At 59.5% G+C, this 20,683-nt stretch overlaps 1 protein-coding gene across 1 annotated transcript in view; it reads right to left on the reverse strand.

The window, feature by feature from the left end:
- Positions 1 to 15,439: 15,439 nt before the first annotated feature.
- The window catches only part of SHH (sonic hedgehog signaling molecule), a 29,724-nt gene continuing 24,480 nt past the window's right edge, over positions 15,440 to 20,683 (reverse strand). The window contains exons 8-9 of the mRNA XM_019424734.2: positions 18,979 to 19,240; positions 15,440 to 16,282 (exon numbers count right to left, since the gene is read on the reverse strand). Coding sequence (XP_019280279.2) covers positions 15,456 to 16,282; positions 18,979 to 19,240 — 1,089 coding nt within the window. The 3' untranslated portion in view covers positions 15,440 to 15,455. The remainder of the gene's footprint in view (positions 16,283 to 18,978; positions 19,241 to 20,683) is intronic.

Below are 20,683 nucleotides of genomic sequence, written 5' to 3' on the forward strand. Positions count from 1 at the left end.
GCTTGTCCGGGGGCTGCTGGGGGTGCCCGGGGCCGGCCTAGCCCGCTGTCCCCTGGACTGCAGCAGCTGATGAACCGCAGTCCCCCTGCACCCCCTGGCGCCCACCCCCCCCCTCCCCCTGCATCCCCCGACTCCGGGGTGGGACGGGACTCTCTCTGTGCTGCCCTCCTCGCCTGCTCCCACTCCCTCCCGAGGAACCAAGGCGCCTGCCTGGCCGCCTCCACTGGGGCTCGTCCTGGTTGCTCGCTTCTCAGAACGTCCGGTAATTTGGGGCTGGACAGGACATTTTGGACGCCTCATTTCGCGAGTCCTGCAAGCAGCCGATCTCCTGGAGGGTTAGCCTGGCCCTTCCGACACTTGATTCTCAGCCCGGTTTGGCCAGCTCTTGGGAAGGCCTTGCTCTGGTGTCCTGGCCCCCACGGCTGGCCACCTCTCCTAACGCCCCGCCGGCCGTCCCCATGGCGCCAAGGCCCCGGACACACGCAGCTTCGTGGAAAGCCGAGATTTCCGGGCACCCTCTGCGAGTTTCTGGGGTCCCCTCCGCGTGTGGCCCCAGCTGCTCCCGCGGCCCCAGAAGCCCGCCGCCCTCCACTCGGGCCCCATCCTCGAGCACTGAGCTCTGGAACGTTCCTCCGGGCATGCAGCCCGGGTGACCCTGGAGCTGGTGGTGTGCGATGGCAGCCACACCTGTTCCCGGAGGCGGGCTCCCTGGGCGCGGTCACCGTGTCGTGGCTGGAAGTGGACGTCCTGGCCTGTCCTGTGGCCTCCATAGGCTTCACTACCACCCGCCACACGGTCATTTATCCATTTTGTGGCTCATGCCTCCCTTCACCCTGTAAGTAAGTAAACCGGGGGCGGGAAGGGAATTAACTGTGCCTGTTTTTTTCCTGTCGTGTCCAGGGGCCCGGAGCTGTGTGTGGCGCCCAGGGGCACTCGGGTCACTGCCCGCTGACTCAGGTCAGCCCCGGCTGCCCACGCGCTGCTGCGAGAGCGGTTTCCACCTGCCCGTGGGCCGCGCCCCACCTGGGGACCACAGACCCCCGGGAAAGACTTTTTTTGTCCAGTCTGCAGGGGGGTGGGGTGCTGAGCATCGGGTGAGGGGAGAAGCTTCGGGGCTCCTTGGAATCCAGCTGTCACAGACCCCGCAGCAGTGAGCAGCACACGGATGGGGCACGCGTGACGACAAGGGACAGAGCCTGAGCTCTGTCCCCACCGCGGACCACCTGGTCCGCCCGGGGCGCCAAGCGGATGGAGGGGTCCAGAAACCGACGTGGCTGGAGGCCGGCCGCCCAGCTGTGGCTCCTTCAACAGAAAGCAGCTGTGTCTGGTGACCCCGGCGGGGGTGGGGGGGGGGGGGAGGCAGGCGGGGACCTCCAGCCTCACGCGGCTCTGCTGGATTTCTTGGTGGCTCGACTGTCAGCCCCAGGCTTTACCCAGGCTGCGGGGTCACAAGATACACGCGTCTTTTTGAGAAAAATCTTGAAGTTTATTTATTTATTCCGAGAGAGAGAAAAAGAAGGCGTGAGGGTACGCGTGAGCGGAGAAGGAGCAGAAAAAAGAGAGAGTCCCAAGCGGGCTCTGCACGGTCGGCACGGAGCCCAGGGCGGGGCTCGAACCCACGAACTTCGAGACCTGAGTCGAAATCAAGAGTCAGATGCTTAACCGACTGAGCCACCCAGGCGCCCCCCGTACATATTTTGAATATCTGTATGTAAATAAATAAATGTTCACATCGACTTTATAAGATATGGCATTATGGTTCCTGGTCCTCCTTCCTTCCTTCCCTCCTCCTTTCTTTCTTTCTTTCTTTCTTTCTTTCTTTCTTTCTTTCTTTCTCTTTCTTTCTTTCTCTTCTCTCTTTCTCTTCTTTCTTTGCTTTTTCTCTTCTTTTTTTTCTTTCTCTTTCTTGTCTTTCCTTCTTTCTCTTTCTTTTTCTTTCTCTTCTTTCTTTTTCTTTCTCTTCTTTTTTTCTTTCTCTTCTTTCTTCCTTTCCTTCCTTCTTTCTTTCTTTCTTTCTCTCTTTTCTTTCTTTTCTTTCTTTCTTCCTCTTCTTTCTTTCTCTTCTTTCTTCTTTTTTTAAAAAAAAATTTTTTTTTAACGTTTATTTATTTTTGAGACAGAGAGAGACAGAGCATGAACAGGGGAGGTGCAGAGAGAGAGGGAGACACAGAATCTGAAGCAGGCTCCAGGCTCCGAGCTGTCAGCACAGAGCCCGACGCGGGGCTCCAACTCACAGACAGTGAGATCATGACCCAAGCCGAAGTCAGACACTTAACCGACCGAGCCACCCAGGCGCCCCTCTTTCTTTTTTTTTCTTTCTCTTCTTTTTTTCTTTCTCTTTCTTGTCTTTCTTTCTTTCCTTCTTTCTTTTCTTTCTTTCTTTCTTTCTTTCTTTCTTTCTTTCTTTCTTTCTTTCCTTCTCTTTTCTTTTTCTTTCTTTCCTTCTTTCTTTTCTTTCTTTTCTTTCTTTCTTTTCTTTCTTTCCTTCTTTCCTCTTCTTTTATTCCTTTTTTTCTCTTCTCTCTTTCTCTTCTTTCTCTCTTTCTTTTCTTTTTCTCTTCTTTTTTCTTTCTCTTCTTTCTTTCTTTCTCTTCTTTTTTTCTTTCTCTTTCTTGTCTTTCTTTCCTTCTTTCTTTCTTTTCTTTCTTTCTTTCTTTCTTTCTTTCTTTCTTTCTTTCTTTCCTTTCTCTCTTTTTTCTTTCTTTCTTTCTTTCTTTCTTTCTTTCTTTCTTTCTCTTTTTTCTTTCTCTTCTTTCTTTCTTTCTTTCTTTCTTTCTTTCTTTCTTCCTCTTCTTTTTTTCTTTCTCTTCTCTCTCCTCTTTCTTTTCTTTTTCTCTTCTTTTTTCTTTCTCTTCTTTCTTTCTTTTCTTTTTCTCTTCTTTTTTCTTTCTTTCTCTTCTTTCTTTTTTTCTTTCTCTTCTTTTTTTCTTTCTCTTTCTTGTCTTTCTTTCCTTCTTTCTTTCTTTTCTTTCTTTCTTTCTTTCTTTCTTTCTTTCTTTCTTTCTTTCCTCTCTTTTTTCTTTCTTTTTCTTTCTTTCTTTCTTTCTTTCTTGCTTTCTTTCTTTCTTTCTTTCTCTTCTTTCTTTCTCTTCTTTTTTTCTTTCTCTTTCCTTCTTTCTCTTCTTTCTTTTTCTTTCTCTTCTTTCTTTCTTTCTCTTCTTTCTTTCCTTCTTTCTTTCCTTCTTTCTCTTCTTTCTTTCTTTCTTTCTTTCTTTCTTTCTTTCTTTCTTTCTTTCTTTTTTAGAGAGAGAGAGCTTTGAAAGCACAGAGTGGGGAGGGGAAGGGGCAGAGAGAGAGAGAGAGAATTCCGATCAGCCTCCGTGTTCAGGGCAGAGCCCGCTGTGGGGCTTGATCCCACAGTCCTGAGATCACGACCTGAGCCAAAACCAAGACTCTGTCGCTCAACCTCTGAGCCACCCAGGTGCCTTTGCTTGTTCTTTATAAAACAGATACAGAATTCTCTAGAAAAGAGATTTGGATGGATCGGCTCCATCTACAACGTATTGCATCTCACCGAATCTGAGATGGTACCTTCTTTCCTCCCTGGACCTTCTCCAAGACGCGGTGCCTCTGAGTCACCATCCCCGCAGGCACTTGTGACGGTTGTATACATTTTGTGGTTATTCTGGGAGGCCTCCCGATGACTTCAGTGCCCTGGCGGATCGGCAAACGGCCACGTGAGGACTGTTGGCGGGGGGACCACGCTGTCAGAGCCATTGCTGGTTCGGTCAGGCGTCTTTGGGTAAAAGATAGAAAAGCCACCATTTACCGGACACTCACGAGCACCGGGCCGTGCAACACACGTGCGTTCCTCCTACGCGTTTAGTGTGGAACGATCCTGTGCGTCATGAGCTGTTTGCGAGCCCTTCTGGAGCCTCGAGAGGGTCACAGCGGTCCGTACGGGATCTCCAAGTCCGGCTGACCCCAAAGGCTGTGCCTTAACTTTTCTGCTACACAAAGACAGTAAAAGTCACCAGAAAGCGTACCACTGAGGAGGACTTTCACGACAGCCGCTCCAGATGGGTTCGTACGCATATATTAGGTTGAAGCCTAGGAAAGCTCCACTTCTGTACCTGAGAAATGGGAGCATGTCGGGACTTTCATGACTGCTTCCTTCACTCTGTAGGACGCCCGGTTCCATGGTAACGAGTACCGATTGAGGCTCCTGCTCTCCGTTGCTGCAAAGTATTCCACGGGGTTTAACTAACCAGGTAATTAGCCGAATCCGTGTGGGTGGACACATAGGTTACGTCCAGTTAGGTATATGTCGTGTTGCCGTAAACACTCTTGTTCAGTCTCACAGGGGCTCTGGATGCTCGAATTGCGGAGTCAAGGTCTCACGTGTTTTCTCTTTTGCTACGTTTTGTCTTCAACTCTCTGAAATGGTCGTATGGTTGTCCCCGCCCACACTCACACCACGATGCTGGACACCCCCCACTTGCTGCCCCGGTTGTTAGAGGCAGAGTTTGCTCTGAGACCCTGCACAAGAGCACAGAGGACTTGCACACAGTGGTGGCAGGACTTGGCTGTGGAGAAAAGCTAGAGCCTTCCAGAATGGTGGCTCTAGGAGCGTCGTAGGTGAGAGCCGGTGCCCCTTGCTGCCAGTGACAGACAGGTGGTGCTGAGCGTGACCCTGACTGACTGGAAGGGCCGATGGGATTGAAGTGTGTTGTCCCAGGTCCGTGCCCCCAGCATGCCTGTGACACTCCTGGTGTTGAGGTCAGGGGCACCCAGGTGAGAAGTGAGAGCCTTTCCTAATCAGGGACAGACCCGCAGCACGGTGGCCCAAGACCAGCATTTGGAGCCCTGGAGTCTTGGGAGGAAGCCTCTAGATCATTCTAGGCCAACCTCTCATTCTGCGGATGGAAAAGGAAAGTTTGGAGGCCGACCCTGCCCCTCCTCCACCCTGTTTCCCCGCCTGATCCGCGAGCAGGGTGGGCCAGGGACTCAGCTCACCGCCAACCTGTGGCCAGCGCCACACCTCCCCTCCTTCCACCCTGCCCCTCGGTGTCCAGAACCTTCCCCCTGCTGTTCCCCGTGGCTGCCCCTGGTTGACACATGGGCTCCGTTGCGTCTCCTGAGCCTCTCGTGGGCAAGGCCACACTTGTTTGGGAGCAGGTGACACCCAGCCTGCGGTGAACCCGTGATTATACACACGGTGGAGGCGCGGGCATCGATGCCCTTCCGTGTCCCCAAGCCCACGAGGGCCGCCCGTGAACCGTGCTAGTGTGTTGATTTGTGTAGTTAGTCGTGAAGAGTCTTAGGAAGAAACAACCCCAATTCGTGGTGAATCCGTGTTTTGAACCCCCCTTCTCTTTGGGAAACGTGGAATTATATTCAGCGGGGACTCCCAGAAAACTGCCCTCCCATGAACACAGTCTCAGTGCACCTGTCGTCCGGCTGGAAGAAGGGGGTCTTCCCACTTCCGGGGCGATGCTTCTGCGCCACCCTTCCTCCGCCCGGCGTCCTGGGGTCGGGGGGTCCTCGCAGCGGCCTCCTGGTCTCCCTGTCTCCTCCCCCAGACAATGAAGCCGCCACGGGCGGGCGCAGCGCGTCTCCATGACAACCGCATCCTGCCTTCCCCGCTCCTCTGGCGCGTCCCGGCTTCCCAGCAGATGGCGCTCTCCTACCGGGGAAGGCCTGAAGCCAGGCGAGCGCGCAGTCCCCGGGGATGCGGTCCCGCCTTCGTTCATTTGTTGGCTCGCTCACTCACTCGCTCACTCGCTCACTCATTAATTCAGCGCTTCCGGAATACCTGCCCATGGCCTCCCCACGGTGATGGGCACGGAGGACAGACCCTTGAGCGAGACAGTCCCAGCGCTGCCCCCATACTGATGACAGCAGGTGCAGAGTGCCGGAGCCGGACTGGACCTCACCCCACACGGGGACCCTGAGCCCCGGGAACCACGGTGGCTTGTGCGGCCTGCTCTGTGCAGAGCCGAGAGCAGAGCCCGGCTCTCCAGTCTCCACGTGCTCATCCGCGGGGGTGGCCCCATTCCTGGGGAAAAGCACTTTCCCACCAATTGGAGTATTTTGGAAACGCCTTTTTTGGGGGGGCCTTGGCCTTGAGCCTGGTAATATGAGCCTCGTCTCTTCATGGATGTGTGGCCTCATTTGTTTTCATCCCCAGCTCCACAAGATGCTTCTCTGAACGACTCCTGATCATTTAGAACATTCCAGAAGCAATAGTAAATGCACAGGCACCCAAATCTCTAGGATTTCCCCCCGGGGCAGCATCTTGGTGGCTGTTCCAGGATTTACTGGTGACCGAGTGTCACTAGGACGCATTTAGAGAGGAAATAGAACAAAAAATGTCTTAAATGTTTTCAAATTAAAATGGTTGGTTTTGCTTACAAAGTGGCAAATTGTCACTGAGACAAATGTGGAAAATATAGGTAATAAAAGAGAGAAAAGGAGGTCACTTGTAACTCCAGCACCCAGAGACCGTCACTGGTAAGATTTCAGTGTGTATCCTGCCGAACTTTTTTCTAATACACACACATGCACACACACACACACACATACGCACACACAAATGGGACCAAAGTGTACGTAATGTTTGGGAACCAGCTGATTTTCTCCGTATAATATGTTGTCACTATCTTCCCATGAGGTTGAATATTTTTTGCAGCTTCTTGCGTAGTCGTAACAGTAACCCATTCAGTTGTATATTACACCCGAATTTATTCACCCGAATTCCTTAGTGTTGGGCATTGAACCTGCGGCCCAGATTTGCACCGTCACAGACCCCCCTGTGGAAAGCATGCTGGAACCCACGGCACACGGAAATCCTGGCCATTTCCTTGGTATAAGTTCTAATACGGTAGAATTACCGAGCCGATGGAGACATAAAATTCTGAGGCTTCGATGACTTATGCCCGAGTGGTGCGGAAGCGACATTAACTCCACTGCGGTCCTACCCCCACGTAGGAGAATGACGCCCTCTCCCCCACCCCTGGCGTTGGGTGGGTGGATGAGGCAACACCGGCCATGAGCTCCAAAGCCGATTGATCGAATCCTGGCTCTGCCCCTTGTGCAATCTGGGAAAAACCGTTTGCTTCCTTAAGGTTTCCTTTTGTCCCCTGGAACGTGCAGAGACGAATGCCTATTGGTGATGAAGATGGGAGGGAGAAACCTCTCTCTAAGTGTGCCGCATGTCCCAGTGTGGGTTTTCCCTATCGTGCTAGGGAGCTTGAAGAGCGTGAGCTCTCGAGGACCTTCCGCAGCCCCTACAGCAGCCTTGTCAGTTCCGAACCTATCTGTTGACCCCAAGTAAAAACCCGGAGTGCCGTCTCTGTCCACACCCCATTTTCCCCGACAGTCACACGGGGGCAGGAATGGAACCACTTGCCGGCGCTCCCAGCTGTGTTTGCACCTGCAGGAGTTGTGGGTGCCCCTCTGCCTCCACCCCTGCCTCTCCTGGGCCCCCAGCCCCACTCTACCTGTCCCGTGCTGCCCCCCTCCCCATTCCGTTCCTCCCAAATCCTATTCTCAGACAAGGATTTGATATTTAAGAAGTGACTTTGATGTCTGATTCCCCAGGGCTGTAGTATTTATAGCCGAAGCTCTCTCCTTACAGGAGGAAAGGCGGCTTTATCCCCCGCCTACTGAGTTTGGGTGCCCTTGACATCCGGCATGGTCGCGAACGCCCTTCTAACTCGGGAAGGCTGGTCCTTGCATGCACACGCGCACACGCACACACACACACGCACACACACACGCATGCTGGCACACTCTATCCACACGCCTCATGCATCACACACACACTCACCTCATACACCTCATACACTTGCTCACGCGCACACAACACGTACACTCTCACAGGTGCACACAGCCACACCCGAAAACACTATCCAGGTGTGTGTGTGCCCACACACCAGGAAGCTGTACCCCTTCTGTGGCGTGGGAAGGGAGGCAGCGGGAGCGAGCGCCCCGGCCCCCACCTGTCTCGGAGGAAAGTGGAGGTCACGGGTGGCGGGAGGGGCAGGTGGGGCGAGATGAGGAGGCCTCCCAGCCCCCAGGAGCCGGGGCCTGTGTGCCGGCTGGCCCGCCGGCCGGAGGGGAGCGACAGGGACAGGCGAGCCGCCCGGGGCTGCCCCATCAGGACGTCCCCCGGGAGAAAGCCACCCCTTGGCGGCTCGGGACAGCAGAGTGTGTGTCCCTCTGCCTGGGACACTCACGGGCAGACAGAAGTATTTTTAAACTAATTTCCCTGACCTAAAAAGGTTCTTTTCTGACTGAACACCTAGTCTTTAGGACCGACATGGGAGCACTGCCTATAAATAGCTCAGCACTCCAGCTGGGCTGGCGGTTGTGGCCACCGCCGGGCATTGGGGACACAGCTCAGGCCTCTGCAGGCGTCCGGGGGCCCAGGGGGCAGGGGTCCGGGAGTGGGGCGCCACACTGGGTTGTTTAAAATGGCAGAACCGGGAGGAGATGAGACGGGGCTGGGGCCAGGCTCGTCGGGGCCTGGTGTCGGTCGCCCCCGGGCCCGCCTCCCACTGCCGCCCGTCCTGCCCCCTCGGGGCAGGTGCAGGGGGCACGGACGGGAGCGGGCATTCCGACTGCAGAGGTGAGTGGCTGCAGGAGAGGGGCGGGGGGGGGGGCACGGTGGCGGCAGGATCTCCGCCCCGCGAATTTAAAAACAAGTTTATTCTTTTGAGCAATGAAAGCGTGTTCCGTGTGTTGAGCTGGGAAAGTCTAGACAATACAACCAACCCGTATGTATCCAAATCCCTCAGATCCCAGCGCACCTGTGCCGGGGGCCGCCGCCGACGTCCAGAACGGCCGGGACCCTGGTGGGGAAGCGTCCTGACTCCGCTTCGACCTCTTGGCTGACGTGTCGCCTTGGAGTGTGGCTCTTGTGTTTATGTTCCCACGGCGGTGGCTGTTGCCTGATGATGTGCGTCCCCAGGCGCGGGGCACGCTGGCTCGGTTTCCCTGTTGGCTCTCACCCGTGCTGGGTACCCCCCTTCCTCCTGGCCCCTCCAGCCTCAGCCCTGGGGGAGAAGGGGAAATCCGGGGCAGGGAGGGGAAGGGTCTGCGACCCAGCGTGCCCCTCCCCCTGGGGCTGCCCCACGAGGACCCAGAGCCCTGCCTGCTGCCGTGGGAGGCCCTCCCCCCCACCCCGCTTCCTCCTCCCACTCTGGTACAGCCCTGCGTGGACGCAGAGGGGAGACCTCTGAAGGGCCCGTGGGCGGGCCCTGAGATCAGTCCCCTGGTCAGAGACTACGCTTCGGGGACACGCCTGTATGTAGGTTGAGGCTGTGCTGCTGACAGTGGGTGTGATATGTGGGTCAGTCTAGCACAGGTACAGCCGACTCTGGCACGGAAAGGATGCCGGACATTCGATGTGAGCACTGGTCTATTAGATGTTCCCCCCCCGAACCTCTTCCTTAAAAAAGAGGAAGAATCGAGAAGGACGCGTTTCCTGATACCCAGGCCCAGGGGCGGTGCTGAGGTTTGCGGTGGCCTTAGACCCGCGTCTAAGTGACCGCTGGGCTCTGATCGGGGGCGCCCCGGAAGAACGTGCTCTGTGGCAGAGAGGACTCTCGGAGAGAGGGTCTGGACGGCAGCCCTTCCCTCCATCCCCGGTCCCAGTCCGTAGAAGCGCCAGCCAGCCCTGGATTCCAGGGAGAGGGCGCTTTCCTCACAGCGGAGCCGGGCGGGACCCCTGTGCTGGCGGAAGGTTCTCCTCCCTGTTGGGGATGCGCGGTCCCCCCCCCCCAGGAGGACCACGGGCTGGGCCGCGGGCTCTTGGGGGGCAGCTGCGTCTCATGGCATCCATCCCACCGAGGTGGGCCTCAAGGACCTGTTGCCAGGGAATCGGGCGCCTTCACCTCCAGAACCTTCAGGCTGTAAGGCTGTCTTTTTCCTCCGTGTGTACACGGGCTTGGTCGATGTCACCTGGATCCGGGTGGAGCCTATGGGACACCCCAACCGGCCGGCCTTCAAACAGCAGTGTTTCTGGGCCTCACGGACCTTGAGTCACCTCCTCCCCACCCTGTGAGGGCACAGAGGCCCCGCGGGGTCAGCCCTGGGTGGGGGGTGGGCAGGTCTCGGGTAACCCCGAGGGGGGGAGCGAGGTGCCCCCCCCCAGCATCCAGTGGAGAGGTCACACTGCCCGTCTCCAGGACAGTCGCCTCCGTGCTTCCTTGGTGGCTGCTGCTCACTGAGAATACAGCGGTCCTCAGAGCGGGGACCGACCCGGGCCCGGCCCGCCGGGCACGGGGGGGGGGGGCACCGAGCTGTGAGTTGGGTCCCCGCAGGTGGGGAGGGAGGCACAGGACCCGGCACCGCCCGCTCAAACCGGCGGGTCCGCGGGCAGGTGCGCGCCCACCGTCTCCCGCCGCGGCCCGCAGAGGGCGCTGCGACTCCACTCAGGGACCGGAGGCTGCAGGTGCGGGACGCTGCTCAAGGCCCGCGGTCCTGGACCCGCGCCCGGGGAGGACCGCGCCGCCGGCAGCGGGCCACCTGACCCAGCACCCCGTGCCCCCCGGGTCTCCTCCCGCGCCCACCCCCGGCCTCCTGCCTCCTGGACAGCGGAGGACGCGGGGGGGGGGGGGGGCTTCAAGGAGCCCTCCCCGGGAGCACGCGGGGGGCGGCCGGCGCGGCCATCAGAAGGGCGAGGTGAGCGGCAGTGTTGATGCCAACACTCTGCCAAGGCCAAGTTTGGCGCCCCCCCCCCCCCACCACGTGGCCTGCCTGGTGGGTGGCCCAGCGCTGAGCCAGGGGCCTGGGCGCCGTCTGGTGGAGGCACCTGCCCCATGCGGTGGCAGGGGTGGTGGACACAGGGACCCGGGAGCACTAGGCTCCCTTCAGAGACACTGGGTTTGTTTCGCTGCCCTTAAGGGCCAGGGTTCCCAGGGGGTGGCCTTGAGCTCTCCTGGGGCGGGAGGAGGGGTTCCCGGCTGGGATGATGGGTGGCGTCTGGGGAGAGGGTGTCACTTTCCCCTGGAAGCGGTCGCAAGGCCCCGAGCCAGCATAAATAGGACTGCATGCAGAAATCCAGCAACCTGTTGTTCGGGGCAATGCTTTCCTGGGGTTCTGGGCAGAACAGAGCTTTACCTCCAGGCTTCAGAGTTTTCACCCCTTTTTAAGCCAGCTTGCCCCTTTCTGGGAACACAGCCGCCCCCATCGCGGAAACCACACATCCCCACTGAAAAGGTGACGCTCCGAACCGCATTCCCCGCCTCGTGGGGCAGGCCCCAGAGCGTGTTACGGAGGAAAATGCGAATGCCTGTTATTTTCTTCTTAATTGGAGAACAAGATTATCTTCAAATCCAGACTTACTGTTTCCTCACTGTGGGGTCGGGAGACAGACGCGTACCTCTTCCTCTTCTCAGTCCCACCCCTTCCCTACCTTACGCGGACTTTCCGGTTTCGCTCACACCGACGAGCGTTAAGGTTTGCCCGTTAACACCACTGGGTCCGAGTGGCTGCCGGCGGGTCTCCCCGGATTTGTCATCCTCCCTGTGGCTCTGAGTAAGGGGCGGAACTGAGTGGGGTCATCACCTGAATCGCGACAGATTGTGCCCCGATGGCTTACGCCCTCCTCTGTTCCAGCCCCGGCCTCCTGTCCCCGCGGCGTGGCTGCTTTCACCCTACGTGTCCCCATCCCAGACCACACGAGGCAGACTCTTTCGGTAAAGACCCAGCTAGTGAATATCTCAGGCTCTGCGGCCGTGTGGTCTCTGATGCAACGTGTGGGCCCAGGGGCTCCCACAGACAGCGTGTGAAGGGATGAGTGGGGGCGGTTCTAGAACCTGATGGATGGACACTGCAATCTGAACTTCACCTAATTTTACCAGCCATGAAATATTCTTTGAGGTTTTTCGTTTTCGACGATGAAAACAATAGGGGAAAACCAGTCTCAGCCCACGGGCTGTAATAAAAACAGGCCAAGGGCCGGATCTGTCTCCGGGGCCATAATTTGCCAACCAACCTCCCCCCCCACCCCGAACCGAACACATACCTCCAGCGGAGCGCGTGGGAGTGTTCTGAGACCGGCTCATAGGAGGCCACGCGGAAGTCCATTTCCAGGGCCCCTCAACCCCTTTGAGGAAATTGTGCTTTTGAAGGATGGGTCGTCAGAGAGCCCAGATCGCTGCTGGAGAGCCAGCCCCGCACCGCAGGCCCTTCGTCACTTCCCAGTCACGTCTGGCAACCAACTGGCACTCTTTGCGAGTCTGGCCACGGTCTGCCATGTGGGCGTGATGCTGACGGCCGAGGGCCTCCCCCAGGACAGGCCAGCCCTGTCTCTCCCCCCCCCCCCCGCCCCAGCCCCAGGGGCTCCCCCAAACGTATGAGTCACGTGCCCACCCCGCAAGGGAAGTCCCCACGGCCCGACACCCGCCCACCGAGGGGGTCTGTGGTCTGCGCTCAATGAGACCTTTTCGGTCGCATCTTCACAAGCTCAGGGAAGTACGGCGGGGAGCGCAGGTGACAGCACGAGACAGGGATCCCGCCACAGAGCAGACATCGCAGACGGTCTCTGTAACTTCTTTAATTGTTCAAACAATAGAGCACAAAGATAACGGTTTCAAGTACATTGTGATACACGCTTTCGACAGGAATAGATACGCGTTTCGTCGGGAGCGAGGCTGGCGGCGACAGCCTGCGGGCACTTCGCACAGACTTTCCACGCCATGGGCCCTGAAGACGGAGCGGCCGCCTGGTCGGGTGGGGGCGCCGCGGCGCCGTCCTGACACCCTGTGTGGAGCTCCTCTCCGACGGGGCTCCCTTTCCTTGGCCACGAGACAGACTATGGTGAACGCAGAGGTGGGCAAGGGGCTTGAGATGTGGCACGGGGAGGCGGGGAGCAGTGAGAGGGCACCACCAGGCCTGGCCAGGGTGGGGCGCGGCTCAGGGCCCCGGCACCCCGGCGCTGGCGGTCACCGGTGGGGGGCCTCGGGGCCTGGCCGGCGCTCGGGTCCTCTCGCGGCCCGTCCGGCCACACCGCCAGTCGGTCAGTCCGTCAATGAAGCCGGAGCTTTCACGCCACCAGTGTGTCTGGTTCTCTCTCGTCGGTCATACTCAGGACGGAACAGTCAACGGAACACAAACCACCACATTCCACCAGGGGTGGTAAGCCTTGTACCTGCTAACTACCCAGAAGGCCAAAGAAAAGTCTTTTACAGAGAAAAACCAAGGACACGCCTGCCCGGAGGGCCCGACCCCTGGGAAGCCCACAGCAGGCAAGCCCCCGGCCGCACGCCGGGCCCCTGTCCCTGGTGCCATCCATCCAGGCCCCCGGCCTTCTGGAAGAGGCACAGGGACCCGCGTTTCTGGCTGCAGACACCACGCCAGGCCTGCCTCTGGGAGCTGTGTCTCCACACCCTGCCCCGGCCGGATCGAGGCCTGCCCCGAGCTGTCAGGCTCGGTTCTGCTCCCCAGACCCAGGCCGGCCTCTGGACAGGCTTGCGTTGCCAAGAGGCCCTGTGCCCGCCTAGCGCACCCGGCTTAGACGCCCGGCCCAGGGCACGGACACGACCGTGGCCTTCCATACGCCACAGCACGGAGGGTGACGGCCAAGGCCCCTTCCCCCAGACCCACCGACACGGGACACCAACCAAAGGGTGCCTGCCAGAGGAGGACCACGTCCTCGGGACAAAGGTCTACACCTAACAACCACTCCAGACAGACAGCTTGGATTTGACAGCTTCACCGAGGCCCGAGGACCCCAGCAGCCCTGACGCGAGCAGCTGTGACGGGGGAGGAGGCAGGGTGCCCCCCACCCAGAGCGGGTGGACAGGGTGCGTGCCTCAGGGGCTCTGCCACGAAGGGCCTGGGGGCTCACAGAAGACCCACACTTGGCCCTCTCCTCGGGGGCCCTTCCGGAAGGGGTCCCCCAGTACTTTAGAAAGCAGCTAGAGCCCTCCTTCCCTCCAGGCCGGGGGACCCGGCCTTCCCCGTGGCGTGCACGAGGCCTGCCCACAGCTACCCAGAGCCTGGGGAGAAGGTTCTGGGCGATGCTGCCGGGGCCGCCTCCTCCGGGCCCGCAGGGCGGGCGGTGGCGGTGAAGGGGCTGGCGGTGGGGGCGTAGCGGCACCCACACACAGCACCCCCGGCCTGGGGGGCGCACAAAGACGCACACCCCACAGATACAAACAGAGCTGAGGCTTCTCCAGCGATGACAATAGACGGGTCGGTTTGGTTTCCTACTTTGGTTTCCTACTTAAGCTGATCTGAATTCACAGTATAAGCAACACATCTAAAAATATAACGCCGGGGACTCCTGTCAGCACCAGGTTCCCGGACAGAGAAGCCAAAAAGGAAAAGAAAAGAGGGGCTGCGACAGGAATTCTCAGTTAGGATATACTAACCAGTCTGTGCGTGGTACATTTTATTTCTATAAAACTATTACAAAATATTCAAAAATACATTTTAGTAAATTTACAGCAGTTAATTCTCAAGTTATTAATGCAAAAACATCCTTTGTTTTTCTCTGTACAAACTACAGCCTCCGTCCTTGTGGGCTCATCGCTATGTGCGCGTTTAAAAAATATTATTTTCTAATAAATTCTTTGAAGTTAAAAATAACAGAGTTCTTCCAGTTTGTCCAAAACAAAAACAAAAACAGAACAAAACCAGTGTGTGTGTGTGTGTGTGTGTGTGTGTGTGCGCGCGCGTGTGCGCGTGTGCGCGTAACAGTCTCAACTTCCAAGAATGTGGCCAAAATGGTGATGAGAACCAAATATTAAGCCATGAAGGCAGCCCGCCCGGTGGCCGCTACACTGGAAACTAGTTAAATTAAAATAATATATTTTCATATTTTACACTATTTCAAAAATGAAATGTAATTCAGTTAAGTATTGATCTCTCAAAAAATCTAATTTACAATTCTGTGTATAAAAATATAATTTGTGGACCCCCACGAAGCATCTTTCAGTTTACAGTTGCCGAAAAGCAGGCGCGTGGCGAAGGAGGGGATGTGGAGTGTGCAGGTTGGCTTTCTGAAAGTCAGGGCGAGGGACGTGTAGAAAAATAGACTCTGAGCAGGTCGCTTGGCCTCACAAAATAATCTTTCACCCCCGTGAGTACAGTTCACATGATAATAATAAATTATCCAAGAAACAAACTATTTAAGGCTCTTGAAGGTCCGGTTCATATTATTTAAAACATCTATTCATACCAAACAAATAAATAGCCAGGAGAGGTGAAAAAAAAAAAACAAAAAAAAACAACAACAAAAAACAAAATAAAACAACAACCAAAAAAAATTCAAAAATATATATATATAAACTAAACACAATGACAAAACTTCCCAGGGTCTCTGTTTCCTTATAGTCTACTTTGGACTGTCCTACTTTATTATTATTATTATTAATTATTATTATAATTAAAGTCTCATTCCGTGCGCTTTTCCGCGTGTCTGTTGCTGTTCCTTGCTGTCGCTCCCCCCCACCCCCCCCCGGCCCCCCCCCCACCCCGCGCCCGCCCCGGCTCCCCGGCCTTCAGCTAGACTTGACCGCCATGCCCAGCGGGTGCAGGGCCTCGCTGTCCAACAGCCAGGTGCCTATTTGGTAGAGCAGCTTCGAGTACCAGTGGATGCCCGCGGCACCCGGCGCGTCGGCCGCAGCCGGCGCCTCGGGCGCAGCCGGCGCGGGCGGGGGCAGGTGGCCGCCGCCCCCGCCGTCGCCGTCCCCGCCGCGGTCCGTGCGCGCGGGCGCCAGCACGGCCAGGAGCGCGTGCGCCAGGCGGAAGGGCGCGAAGGCCCGATGGGCCCAGCCGTGCTCCTCGATGACCGCGTAGCACGACGCCAGCACCCGGTTGATGAGGATGGTGCCCTGCGCCGTGAGCGGCGCGTACGCGCCCGTGGCCTCCTCGCGCAGCGTCACGCTGTGCACGGCGGCCGGAAGCAGCCGGCGATCCCCGCCGCGCTCGGCCACCACGTACACGCGCTGGCCCGGGCGCACGCGGCTGGCGAAGAGCGCCCGGCGCCCCGGCGCGCCCCCCGGCGGCGGCCCGGCGCCCGACGGCGCCTCCAGCTCCCCGGCCGCCGCCGAGTCGTTGTGCGGCGCCACGAAGAGCAGGTGCGCGGCGGTGAGCAGCAGGCGCTCGCGCGGCTCGCGCGTCTCGATCACGTAGAAGACCTTCTTGGCGCCGTCGTCGCGGTCCAGGAAGGTGAGGAAGTCGCTGTAGAGCAGTCGGCCCTGGTCGTCGGCCGCCAGCACGCGGTCCCCGGGACGCAGGTCTTTCACCAGCTTGGTGCCGCCCTGCTCTAGGTGCACCGTGGCCGAGCCCGGGAAGCAGCCGCCGGATTTGGCCGCCACCGAATTCTCTGCGGGGGGAGGAGAAGGGAGACAAGAGGGGACAGGGTGGTGAGCGCCTGCAGGGAGGCCCAAGCGGCGGGGGGGGGGGGGGGGGGGAGGGGAGGGGCCCCCGCCTGCGGTCCCGCGCCCCAGACTCGGGACGCGCGCAGCTCCGGGGAGAGAGTCCAGGCGGGTCCGGCGCGGACCCCTGTCCCTCGGCCCCGCCGTCTCGGTGACAAAGTTCAGCTGCAGATACATTCCTCAACGGCTCTCTTAAGATTGGACTGGAGGTGACAAAGGTCGGCTGGCGTCTCCGGCGGGAGGCCGGTTCCACTCCTTCCCTTCCGCCTTCCTCCCACCCCATCCCCCGGCTCAGCACACACCCGGCCTCGCCCTGAATTCGCGGGGTATTTGCTCTCCACTCAGATTCCTCAGGAAGCCTCCTCGAACTCCCTCGGGCGCCGGGGTGCACCTCCTCCTCCTCCTCCCGCCCCCGGTGCGGGGTGCGGCGCCCCCTCGTGCTCTCCGCACCCGCGCTGCGCCGCGGGGACCCCTCGCCTGCCGGCCCCCCAGCGCCCAGCCGGGGGCCTCGGTGCCGGCCGGTTGCGGGGGGGTGGGGGGTGTTGCAGGGGGGTGGCCAGGGAGTGCAAAATAGCTGTAGTAGTTGTAGCAACTGGACAAACATTCCAGGGAATTGGCCGAGGTGTGAAAATCCGGGGCTTGTGTGGATTTTCTAATTAAAATCCAATAAAGGGCCCGGCATTGTCATTGTGGTCTCTGCCGTAAGTGGGAGACACTCTGGCAAGAGGGGCCACTTCCATTTCCCTCATCCCCTCTCTCGGCCGCCCCCTCCCTATTTGCTCAGGTGCACCCCCACCCCCCGCCCCCCTGCGATTCACACGCGGGCTCTCCAGAAGCCGGGCCTCACAAGCACTATTTGCACAGCCAGGCCTCCCTCTTCCAAGCGCTCAAGATGTGTATTTGAATTTTAAATGGCGGGGCCTGCTCGAGCGCTGGAAGCGGCCGGTTCTCAAGGCCCCTTGACTACCCGCTTTCCCGAGCCCTCCGTCGCTCTCTGAGGCTCACTGTCCCGAGGACAATGCGCGGAGCCTGGGCGGCGCGCAGGGGGCCGCGGGGGAGGGGCGGGGAGGGCCTGGTGTCTTTTGCATTCCAATCTCCGGGATCATGCGTTTTGCAAATAGAGATCGCGAGAAAGAATCTTCCTGCTGGAATTACACAGGGTTTTTAATCTTCTCATCGGTTTCTGCGGCATGAAGTGCGGGCCTGGCCGTTGGAGGCCCGCCGTCGCCCCCCGGAATGCGACCCGGGGCGCAGGCGAGCCCGAGTCGTCGAGTCGCACGACCCTGCTTGACACGCAGCGCCCCGCGCCCCGGCCCGTGTGCGCCGAATGCCAATGAGCGGCTCTCCGCGCCCCGGGGGTCTGCCCTCCCCGGGCGGGATCCTGGGGCGGGATTACCACCGCTCACTTGCGAGGAGACCTCTAGGGACCCCCGCCAGGGGGACCCCGCGGACAGGCTTGGCCCGCCGCGAGCGCCGCCGCGACCTTCCCCGGGGAGTCCCGCGGAGCGGGGGCGCCGCCTGCTCGTCCTCCCTCTCTGGCCGTGCGCCCCGCACCGCCCCCCCCCCCCGCCCCCTCCACACCTTTTCCTTCTGTTGTGATAAGAAGCCACTATTTCCCTTAGCTACCAAGTGCGTCTTGACACTTCGAGAGCGTTTTTCTGCTAACACATGCTATTAAAATACGGTGTAGGAGACAAACAGGCAAAACTGGGCGGGGACGGCGCGGGGAAGACACAGGTCCTCCGAAATTCACTGCGAACTGCTCTGCTAAATGCACCACCTTAGGCTGAGATGGAGACATCTGCATAAATAGCCTCCGGGTTGGGCTGTTTGCCGCGGGAACAGTGCCTTCTTGGCGTGGCTGTTCCTCGCCAGCGACAGAGTGTGGCGTTGTAGGCCCAGGAAAGTCCCCCTCACAGCCAGGGCCGGCTACAGCTGCAGGCTCCCATCGGTGTTCCTGGCCCTGCCTGTGGCTCAGGGACACCCAGCTGGCTCCTAATAAGGGGGGGATGCTTCTGGGCTTGCGGCCTCCAGATGTTGGAAGTGGTAACCACTGGATTTATTACCTCCCACCAGGCCGCTCCCCAAAGGCTTAGCCAGTGCGTTGCCTTAGTTTAGGATCCAAGCTGCTCGGCAGGGAGGGGAGAGGCCCGAGGCTCCCACCCCGGGCGCCCCTCCTGTGCTGGGGAGCTGGATGGGGGCCGCCTGATTCCTGAGCCCTGAAGGAGAGGAAGAATGTAGGCCAGAGCTGGCTCACCTTGCAGGGCTCAGTCTCTCGCCGGGAGAGTCCCCTCCCCCACCCTCCCTGTCTCGCCACCTGCAGAGGGGGGCTCCGGAAGCAGGGTGGGGGGAGGCTCCGGAAGCCCTGTGCCCTCTGCATCTGGGCTTGGAGACCCCCCGGGCCTCGGTGGCCTCAAGGGCAGGGGCGATTCCTGGCTGGCGGACGCACCTCTATAGGGTCTGTTCCCACAATAGCAACCCGAGCCATTGCCACGCTGCCTGCCCCCCCCCCCCCCCCCGCGCGTCTCCCTCCCCGGAGTCAGGCTGCAGGGCGCAGCGGGGACGTCTCGTGGGCAGATCTGGAGCTGCTGGGTGGGTGGGAGGGGGGCGGGGGCTCTGGAGCAGGCCCCGCCGGCAGCCTCACCTGCTTTCACGGAGCAGTGGATGTGCGCCTTGGACTCATAGTACACCCAGTCGAAGCCCGCCTCGACGGCCAGGCGCGCCAGCATGCCGTACTTGCTGCGGTCTCGGTCTGACGTGGTGATGTCCACCGCGCGGCCCTCATAGTGCAGCGACTCCTCTGAGTGGTGGCCGTCTTCGTCCCAGCCCTCGGTCACCCGCAGTTTCACTCCGGGCCACTGGTTCATCACCGAGATGGCCAACGCGTTCAGTTTGTCCTTACAGCGCTGCCGAGAGAAGGGGGACCCCGTAGATGTGAGGGTCTGGGCCCACCACCCGTCCCGGCCCCCCGCAGGGCCTGCCCGGCCCCGGGGCCTGCGGATCAGGGCCCTGTGGAGACGCGGGGGGGCTGGGTGGCCGTGGCAATCTGGTGGGCGGCGGGGGGGGGGGGGCTCTGCCGGAGGGGCTGGTCCTCTTTGCAGATGAACCGAGGGCCTCGCCCCGACAATCTGACATAGCGCAGCGCCCATGGGCCTGAGAAGGTGAAGTCTTTTTGAAACGAGAGAACTGCGTGTTTCACACAATGACCGGCAGGACCGGCCAGGCCCCCAAGGCAGTGGCCCACTCCCCCCACCCCCCAGGCGCCCTCTGCTCCCCAGCTCCCCTTCGGTGGCCCCGTTTCTCCACACCTGCGCCAGGCTCCACCCTTCTCCCTGGCCGGACTCCCTCCCCAGGAGGCTGGAGAGAGGCCCAGGGCGCAACTTTGTAGAAACAGAACCTATGCGGTGTGCTTCTTAAGAATGGAAAGCCCTGGGTTATCTCGGGGCCCTCCCTCCTACCCTGTGCCTATCTGAGACGTGAATCCAGCCAAAGGGAGGCAGGGAGGGGGGCGGGGAGCCCATAGCCCGGACGGGCAGGAGGGAGCCGACTGAAGGGCAAGCAGGTGAGCTATAATTTTCAGTGCGGGCGGGCCGACGACAAACACTCTTTATCAGGACAGCCGCATTCCTTTTCTCCACACAACTCCTTTCTCCGGCTTTTCTGCGGTCTGATGGTGTCTCTTGTTTTCCTTAACCTGTTCCCTTCCCCCCTCTTGTTTTCTTGGCCCCAGAGCAGAATGGCGTCCTGCAAGTTTGAAGAGCAAACTTAAGAGGTGGAGGGAGGAGGTGGGGCCTGACGGGTGGGGGATGGGGAGGCGGAAAGGCCCGAGGCCTGGGAGCCCTCGGGGCGTCTCCCCACCCCCCCACCCCCGCGAGGAAGCTGCGGGAGCGCAGGGACGCTGAAGAGGCGTGACCTGAGCCGGGGTGACGAGGAGCTGGGGTTTGGGGGAGCCCCCGCGGATGTCTCCGGTCACACTCAGCTAAGGATGCGAGGAACAGCAGAGCGGCGGCCCTGTGTGTGGACTCCCTCCCTGCCCAGACGTTCCTGCTGATGGTGGGGCGAGGGGCTCGAAGGAGGGGAACCGGTGGTGACAGGATCGCCAAGGGGCGTCCCCAAGACACGCGGACGCTGGGGACGCAGGGCAATTTCAAGTTGACCTCCCGCAGAGCGAGGCGGCGCCGGCTGGGCTGTGGACCCCGGCGAGCGCGGTGGACAGAAGACCGCTCGGGGGTCCTGTCGGCGGCGTGGGGACGGTTCCCCTACCGAGCCGGGCAGGGACTTGCGCGGACTTCTGTCTTCTGCCCGCGCCTCCGGGGGAGCTGAAGGTTGCGCAACAGGAGAAGTCCTGA

This window comes from Panthera pardus, unplaced genomic scaffold (assembly GCF_024362965.1).
Source record: "Panthera pardus isolate Hobbes unplaced genomic scaffold, ASM2436296v1 HiC_scaffold_9, whole genome shotgun sequence".
Taxonomy (NCBI): domain Eukaryota; kingdom Metazoa; phylum Chordata; class Mammalia; order Carnivora; family Felidae; genus Panthera; species Panthera pardus.